General features: G+C 39.5%; 1 protein-coding gene across 1 annotated transcript in view; it reads right to left on the minus strand.

Annotated features, from left to right (window-relative positions):
- Positions 1-340: 340 nt before the first annotated feature.
- Positions 341-9,945, minus strand: part of LOC137634405 (WAG22 antigen-like) — a 27,556-nt gene continuing 17,951 nt past the window's right edge. The window contains exons 2-3 of the mRNA XM_068366801.1: positions 6,683-6,818; positions 341-4,527 (exon numbers count right to left, since the gene is read on the minus strand). Coding sequence (XP_068222902.1) covers positions 839-4,527; positions 6,683-6,818 — 3,825 coding nt within the window. The 3' untranslated portion in view covers positions 341-838. The remainder of the gene's footprint in view (positions 4,528-6,682; positions 6,819-9,945) is intronic.

Genomic DNA, 9,945 nt, shown 5'->3' on the forward strand with positions numbered 1-9,945 from the left:
TCTTAAAATATTTTATTTTAATTGTTAATTACTTCTCTTATTTCCTTGTTTCCTGTCCTCACTGGGCTATTTTCTCTGTTGGAGGCTCTGGGCTTATAGCATCCTGCTTTTCCAACTAGGGTTGTAGCTTAGCAAGTAATAATAATAATAATAATAATAATAATAATAATAATAATAATAATAATAATAATGTGTATAAGTTTTTTTTAATATGAATTAAGGTTATCTATGCCGTGATCGATTCGTATGAACAAATATAAATAAATAAATTAGTGGGATCTGATACATTCAAAAATTTCTGTTACAAAAGGATATTAAAAGAAGCCATATACTTATCGATTTCTTATAACAACAAAATATAAAATATAGAGGTAATCACAGGAAAATCATGTTACAGACAACAAAGATATATTTACACAACCAATAGAATTAAACGGAAAAGAGAATCGGAATAAAACAAATACGTTTGACATATTTCATCGGAAACATTAGGTAGTTAGAGTAACTTTCAACAAAAATTCAAACTTGCAAGACCCATACAACAAGCATCGTAGGAACACACACGAAAAGGTTCCAAAGGATGACATCATGAAAATTATATATAACATTTTGCAAGGATATTTTGACTCTGATTTGTGCCAAATGTCCTAGAAATGGGAAGATATCAGAGATATTCTTATTATAAATAAGTTTGTATTGCCTTCCTTAACATTTTCAGTACTTACTCGTCCCAAATTATATAAAAAAAGACTAGAGATAGACCACTGATACTGATTATACAGATAACTAGAGCCTGATTTAAACAATCGAGTCACGGTAAACATTTTACCTTTAATATTTAATCCCACTTCAGCCATTTCTTGACTTTATCGAAAATGCCCTTAAATGATTTCTTGGGCTTTTTAGGTCGGCTCTGAGATACCACAGGAATATAAGAGACCATACTATAGCCACCCCCATACCCACCCACTGCACCTCCACTGCCATAGCTGCTTCCTCCTCCGCCGTAGCCTCCTCCTCCTCCACCTCCACCATAGCCTCCTCCTCCTCCACCTCCACCATAGCCTCCTCCTCCTCCACCGTAGCCTCCTCCTACACTTCCAATCGCACCAAAACCTCCCCCATGATGGCCCCCTCCAAAATCACCTCCACCTCCATGGTGATCAAAACCACCTCCTCCTACTCCATGGTGTCCAAAATCCCCTCCTCCCCCATGATGACCCCCTCCATAACCACCTCCTCCTCCTCCTCCCCCTCCATGGTGATCAAAACCACCTCCACCTCCTCCTCCTCCATGGTGATCGAAACCACCTCCACCACCTCCTCCATGGTGATCAAAACCACCTCCACCTCCTCCTCCTCCTCCATGGTGATCATAACCACCTCCACCTCCTCCTCCTCCTCCATGGTGATCAAAACCACCTCCACCTCCTCCTCCATGGTGATCAAAACCACCTCCACCTCCTCCTCCTCCATGGTGATCGAAACCACCTCCACCTCCTCCTCCATGGTGATCAAAACCACCTCCACCTCCTCCTCCTCCTCCATGGTGATCATAACCACCTCCACCTCCTCCTCCTCCTCCATGGTGATCAAAACCACCACCTCCTCCTCCATGGTGATCGAAACCACCTCCTCCTCCATGGTGATCGAAACCACCTCCGCCTCCACCTACTCCTCCTCCATGGTGATCATAACCACCACCACCTCCTCCTCCTCCTCCTCCTCCATGGTGATCAAAACCACCTCCACCACCTCCTCCATGGTGATCGAAACCACCTCCACCACCTCCTCCATGATGATCAAAACCACCACCACCTCCTCCATGGTCATCATGCCCATGGTGAACACAAGCTGTTTCCCCATGACCTCCATGGTTATCTAAATGGATTACATCGAAATTAGAACTAACAGAACCTCCTGAGCTGTGTCCACCAGAAAATGATCCTACAGATGGTCCTGAAGGAGCACCGTAAGAAGATCCAAGCGATATAGAAGCTCCTAATGAAGAACTAGGACCAGATGGTGTCCCGTAAGAAGAACTTGGAGCAGAAATCCCTCCAAAGGATGAGCCTGGAACAGCTGGTGTTCCATAAGAAGAACTAGGAATGGATAGATCTCCTAATGAGGGGCCAAGTCCAGGTGCTGCATATGAACTTCCAATTTCAGGTGCTCCAAATGATGAACCAAATGTTGAGGGTGTTCCATATGAAGAAGAAGGTACTGAAGGTGTTCCATAAGATGAAGATGGGGCTGTGGGTACTCCATGGGAGGAGCCAAGACTTGATCCCCCTAAAGAGCTGATAGAGCCTCCAGGTGTTCCATAAGAGGAGCTTGGAATGGTAGAAATAGGAGATGCTATAACACCACCAATGCCACCACCTGCATGTCCTCCAATACCTCCTCCTCCACCACTTGAAAAACTTTCTTTCCCATGACCAGCTCCAACACCAACAGAAGCACCTACTCCATAACTTCCACTTCCCCCTAAAAGTCCTCCTCCTCCACCACTGCCTCCAAGCCCAAAGCTTCCTCCATTGATAGATAAATCTGCATAACTACTACCTCCTTCGACGGATAAGCTGCTTCCAAACCCTCCTCCAATGTCATGAGATCCTCCTGCACCAATTCCTCCAAACCCACCACCTTTTCCAGTAATAAGGTTACTGCCTCCTCCTCCCACACCAATAGAACTACCTCCATATCCTCCACCCCCACCTTTTGCAACCGATGTCCCACTCCCTAACACTCCTCCCCCAACTCCAATTGAACTACTTCCATACCCTCCTCCCCCACCTTTTCCAACTGATATTCCACCTCCTAAGCCTCCTCCTCCTAAACTAAAGGAACTACCTCCAAACCCTCCTCCCCCACCTTTGCCTACTGATATTCCACCTCCTAAGCCTCCTCCTCCAAAACTAAGGGAACTTCCTCCATACCCTCCTCCCCCTCCTGTTCCAACTGATATTCCACCTTGCGAGCCTCCTCCTCCTCCACCAACAACAGAGCCACCACTATATCCTCCTCCTCCACCAATGCCAACAGAACTACTTTGAAATCCTGCTCCTCCTACCCCTTTTCCAGAGGATATACCATTTCCTAAGCCACCTCCTCCTATACCTACAGAATTACTTCCATATCCCCCTCCTCCTCCACTAGATACATCTCCTCCAAAGCCACCTCCTCCAATAATAGCTGATCCACCCCCATAACTTCCTCCCCCACTACCAGTGATACCCCCACTTCCATGCCCTCCACCTCCAATCCCCAAGGAAGTGTCTGCATACCCTCCTCCCCCTCCTCCAACACTAATACCAAAATCTCCATGTCCACCACCTGAGTTTGCTCCAAATCCATGTCCAATACTACTAGTAACACCACTAACAGCTCCAACACCTGCAGAACTGCCTCCATATCCACCCCCACCCCCTCCATGACCCCCACCAACTCCATGACCCACGCCACCTACGAGGCCAACAGAACTACCACCGTATCCTCCTGCACTACTTCCAAGTCCTCCACCTCCTCCATGACCAACAGACACTCCAACTCCTACACCTCCCCCACCAATACCTACAGAGTCACCATAACCTCCACTACCACCAAGTATACCACTTCCTCCATGTCCTATTCCTCCACCAACAGCCGCACTGCTACCAAATCCTCCTCCTCCAGTGCTGATAGAATTAGTTGCATATCCTTCTCCACTGCCTCCAATAAGAATCCCTCCTCCAATTCCATTTGACCCGCCATCATACCCTCCTCCTCCATCGAGTGATAGCCCCCCTGATCCCCCACTCACAGAGCCACTACTTCCGTAACCTCCTGCACTAACAGATGAAGCTCCTCCTAAAGCCCCACCTCCTATAAAGCTGCCTCCAGCTCCATGGCCTGCCCCAGTTATCGAGGCAGTTCCTCCATATGCTCCTGAATTAATGCCAACGGTACCATGTCCACCATTACCAATGGACCCACTTAAGCCTCCTCCGCCACTTCCATAATTTCCTCCTCCTCCAACACCATTATTACCTGCAATAGTAATAATTATTCCACCAGCATTATAGGACTGGCTTGATCCTGTTGGTATGCTAAATGATTGGATAGAAGAACTTGATGGACCACCATATGATTGACTCGGAGTGAATGCAGCTGTTTCAGAGATTCCACCACCAAGAATCCTTCCTTCTGTCCCGGCAAAGGAACCAATGCTTCCAGCACCAATACCTGTTGGGGCAGCATATTCTGAGCTTGGGGTAGATATAGGTGCTTCATATCCACTAGAAGGGGTAACAGCATCGGCTAAACCAAAACTGACGACGTTTTGACCACCAAATGTGGAAGCCTGAGATGCAGTTGGTGCAAAGTATGTTGAACCAGGTTGTGGAATACCCTGGGAAGGTGCGCTGTATCCAGTATTTAGCTGTCCAGTCGACTGCTGAGCTGCCTCTAAGGGTAAAGGTTGGACTGGGAGGGACTGGACTCCAGGCAAGCTGTATAGAGGTGGAGGAGGGATGTTTCCACTGTCAGCTGAAAAACAGATTAAAATAATCATAATCACAAGACTGCTGTCACAATCAAGATGTTTCCTTTTACGAGCAAAACAAGTATGCAAAGTTACAATAACAATGTTGGCACATGTATTAACTTGCCTCTTGAAGAGGAATGCAGTAGGTTGAGGGCGTTTTGTAGTATAATATAAGATTATGTAACCCATATATTTGGAAATTGAACCTGAATTTCACTTTGAAGAATCCCAATAGATTACCTACAAAACCCCTCTAAAATCTGAACAGATTATTCCCAGATCTAAGAAAATACTTGAAACACTGCTCATCTCGTTTTCCCCAAAATAATGGCTTTGTTTGTGTTAATCGTCATGAAAGTTAGTTATAGTCTAAAGTAGATGTTCTTAACCCGGGGTAAGCATCCCTTGGAGGAGTTTGTGAGGGGAATATATAAGGCACTTAAAGAGCTTCAAAATACTGGGGTTTACCTAACATGTAAAACATGTTTTTATCAGCACACAGTAAATATTTCTCCCAATTAATCTATTAATGTACATCTACAATTTATATAAGACATTAATCTAGATTTAGGATTGGATAAAAAATGAAGTTCATATGAAAACCTCCAAAAGCCAAAATATATCCCTCACTCTTGCCAGTTTATTAATTGAATCTGTGACACTGTGTATATTTCAGAGGCCTGGTTGTCACAGTAATTCTCTCTCACTTTTATTTCCCAATTTATTCCTTTGTAGCGTTTATACCTGTCTGAAGATTTCCACTGTATTCTAATATACTGGCAGTCCAGATTTTTGTTGTAGAAACACAGTTTAGTTAGTGGTCTCTTACATAACACACGTTTTGCAGTAGTCTCTGGATAATAGTAATGAATGTTTGTTAAGGCTATTTTGTGTCTTCCCGTGGTGTATCTGGTTGTGTTACCTGTTATGACTAACTGGGGTTAGTGTCACAATCTATGACCATGTCGATTGTGTAATACACTAATGGCGTTTTTGCATGGTGGTTGAAAACAGGTGTGTGTATCTTTGACTACGTGTTTGTATATATATATATCACTAAATATTCAGCAACGTATGCCCAATTCCTTTTAAAATCTCTTGATTCTAAAATTTCCCAGGCATTTTTCTATGCTATTGGGGCCTTTATAAAATAGATAGCCCCCATGTAAAGTAGACCATTACTGGTACTAAATAAAGTAAGATTATAAACGTATATCCTTCTTGTCATAATAATCACATGGAATTCTTCTATAACTATAAGTAAGGATATCCGGATCGCCAAATAAAAAAAAAAAAACAAAAAAAACAACGAAAGTGCAGCATCAAATTTTAAATCAGTGTTTGGAGCAAACAAGTCAAGGAATTTTCAAAATGGGCAGTTTCCCATAAAATGCTTAGAGAAAGTTACATAAAATACATCTCCTCAAAATGCATTTTTTCTCAGCTGCTATAAGAACTCGCCTGCATGCCTTATATATCGTTGTCCTAAAAAAAAAATAACAAAAACTTTGGTTTTGAATGGTTGCAAAGACATTATTGACTGTATATTGGGAGGAAATAAATCGAATATATATGAAACCACTGTCAAATGATACTGTTTGTCAAGGAATAATACAATCTCTCTAAAGAAAGCAAAAATAAAGTTATTTAAGATATCAAAAACTCCCAAGGACATCTTTGCGAGTACAGTGCACGATACATAAAAGATGTCCTTTCAGACTGCCCCAAGAATTAACTCGAAGGCAGCAATAACCTGACATGGTCATCATATTACATCTAAAAAATATTTCCTATACCTTAGTCACAGTTGTCTTTTTATCAATGACGTAAAGACCAATGCCGAAAATTTTCATGTGGTGCTTGAGAAGAAACAGGGTTTTCCCACTTTTGTACTGGATTTATTCATATCAAAGTTATATCAGTGCATTATTTCACTGATTCCAATGGTTTCTTTATAAAAAAAAATAAACATCTTATAAAAGATGTCCTAGATTAAAATCTTCACCAGCTCCCCATTTTCCTAAAGAACAAAACCAAGTGATAAAAAAAAAAACCTGGTGAAAAGTTTATCCACATTCTGCCAAATCAAAATCAACATTAGCCACATAAAAAGAGCAACACATTAAGGGAGTATTAAAATGTAAGAAAATAGCTGACCTTTTCTTTTTTCAATTTTCGGTTCCCTTGCCAATTCTTTCGCGGCTGTCTGCTCCAGTGTTTCACCCTTTGCCTTCACAACCTGAATGTTTGACTCTGCACTGAAACATGGAGTTACTATCCATAGTGCTATGACCTGTCAAGAAATAAGTACAAAATAAACATACTTTTGCAACAAATACATTTTAGACCTAGTACAAAAAGACAATGGGATGTATAAACGTTACATAAAAACTAATTTCAAACTGATGAGAATATCCTATAATTAGCAGAGCAAGGAAAATTTTTATGTGAAGAAATTCTGGTAAGCAGGCATCCAAAACAATTCTAATTCAAATATCGTAAGTAAAATCTAGACGCCATGATATTTCTAGCATTTAAATATACAATACATATCTATATATGTATGTATGTATATATATATATATATATATATATATATATATATATATATATATATATATATATATATATATATAAATCGTCATGGCATCGAGACCAACCAATCGGAGCAATCTTAACTATAGGTCGTTACGCCATGTCAACAAATAAAATGGATTGCGTATTGTCATACAAAATCATCTTCTAGTGTACCTTGTCTCGATACGTAATAATCATAGATTTATAATAAAAAATGACAAATTGTACTGATATACACCAATACAGAACTCTTTATGGATGCTTTTGGGAACAAAACCTCGTACTGGCTCCGGGTTACCTTGATCTTATAAAAAATATTTGAAGGAAATAAACACACATCATTTCCAAATTAATCATTGATTATTAATGACTAAAATGATAACCAAAAAACTTTACTAGAGGTTTTATATAAATATAAGTTATGATAAATTTTTTGAATATCAGATCTTCTGAGTGTACATAAAAGTCATATGCCTATTACAGTAGCATTTGTAATTAATTCATTTACGGCTAATATGTAATCTAGCTGAAAATAAATAGAAGAAAAACAGTGATGATGAGAACGGAGTATGCAATGGAAGATGAAACATCATTGGAAGGAGAAAGGATTAATAAGGTAAAATCATTTAAGTATTTAGGAACTATGATCTCCAATACAAGGCCTTTAGAATTAGAGTTTAGTGAAAGATTGAAAAAAGTAAATTAGACAATGGCTAGGTTTAAGTCAAATTTGGAAATCAAATCGCCTGAAATTACATATAAAAATCAAACTATATATCAAGTCTATGGACATGAGTCATGGTATAACAAGGAAACAATCTCCAATAGATTTAGTAGAATTGAAAACAAAGCCCTCAGAAAGATATTGGGAGTTAAATGGGAGGACAAGATTAGAAATGAAGTTATAAGAGAGATTACTAGAGTGCCATATCTGCATGGGATCATGATGCGGGGTAGATGGAGATGGTTTGGGCATACTTTTCGCACCCCCCAAGAGAGATTAGTTCACTAAATGTTCAGCTGGGCTCCACAAAGCACTAGAAGAGTTGGAAGCCCCAGACCTACATGGCTGAGGACTATGAAGCGCGAAGTAGGAGAAGATGAATGGAGAAGTATTGAATTAAAAGCTCAAGATAGAGACGACTGGCGAAATCTAACCGAGGCCTTTTGCTTCAAATAAACCATCTATTTACTAATATACTGTTGAGCTAATGGGGTAAAGATTAGGAAACTGGAACAGTGCTCTTCGTAAGCTCGCAGTACTTTATCGTTAAAAGCCTCGCAAAATGTTTAGAAAATAAGTAGATTTCTTATCTGAATGTGAGCGAGAGACCATCACATTTCCTGAATCCATCAATTCTCCTTTTGTTTGCTTGTTGTCACTAAACAAGATAACTACATGCACATAATTTAATCATCTGAACAGTCAACAGAGTTGTATAAAAAATGTATTGATAAATTAAATATTTCAAGATTCAGGAAAATATTTTTCACAGCAAGACCGAATTATTTATTCTTAACATCTACAAAAATTCTAGTGCGTAGTAGTTATGTAAAAAGTAGTATATACATTACTCAATCTGGCTGTTACAACTAAAGGAAAATGATCAAACTTGTAACAGTCTCTCTCTCTCTCTCTCTCTCTCTCTCTCTCTCTCTCTCTCTCTCTCTCTCTCTCTCTCTCTCTCTCTCTCTCAGACATATTTCTATATCCCCTGAGAAGATTCCTCCCTGTATGAATTGGATTATATTTGCTAATTTTCAAGTATTTTACAATGGAAAGTAAAAAAAAAAAATAAAATTAAAGATTCAGTGCTCTTCAATAACCGTTAATTAGAATTCATTTAAGGTTGCAGCAAGCGAAAAAAAGGGATATTTTAGGAAAAGAACGGACAGAACGTCATGCAAGGCTGATATGCCAATATCCAGTCAGCTGATTAAACAATAGAATGAGTCAGGAAAACCCAGTGAAGAAGCGTAGGCACATGCCAGCTGCTAAGGTCCACAGAGCAATTAGGTACACGCATGTCACTGAACCTTATGCAAGACGGGAAACACGAACAACAAATAGCTGCTCGGCATAAAAGGTAGCTACAGTTGCCAGTTAATGCAATGAAAATGAATACTTATTTTACTTCAAACAATGTTCTTTGGATTAAATTATAGGGTGTAATTTTATATCAGATTGGCTTATTTAGTAGGTCAGGTCCACTACGAAAATGATTAAAAAATAAAACCTTTTCGGATTCTCTGTCCGTTTCCCCAGGAGGCGGATCAGTTCCGTTGCCTCACGGGGAAGACTGCAAACAGCATCACACTGGATAGCACCATTCTCCAAAGAGAGGCTATCTTCGATGTTTTATTCTTATTTTTCTCAGATATCATGTAACATTACATATAGCGGACTAGTAGATATAAGAGAGATGTTAAGAAAAAAAAAGAGAAAAAGATGGATACTTTCAAGTGAATTTCGTATTATTTTAAAAGGTATGAATTAGGTATGAACCTACTGAACTCAGCTTGTTTGTGCGAGTGTCATTGTGAAGACTCTCTCTCTCTCTCTCTCTCTCTCTCTCTCTCTCTCTCTCTCTCTCTCTCTCTCTCTCTCTCTCTCTCTGTTTATACATATATATATATATATATATATATATATATATATATATATATATATATATATATATATATATATATATATATATGTAATATTTTACGTGTACGATGTTCAATTTTATTTACGATTTGAGTTGTAATATTAAAGTCAAGACCTTAAAATCAACTTCAAAATAATCGATACAAACCGGCTGATGGCATGTACCTAATATTCAAACAGCCCTAAAATAAGT

Source organism: Palaemon carinicauda, chromosome 44 (genome assembly GCF_036898095.1).
Source record: "Palaemon carinicauda isolate YSFRI2023 chromosome 44, ASM3689809v2, whole genome shotgun sequence".
NCBI classification, from domain to species: Eukaryota; Metazoa; Arthropoda; class Malacostraca; order Decapoda; family Palaemonidae; genus Palaemon; species Palaemon carinicauda.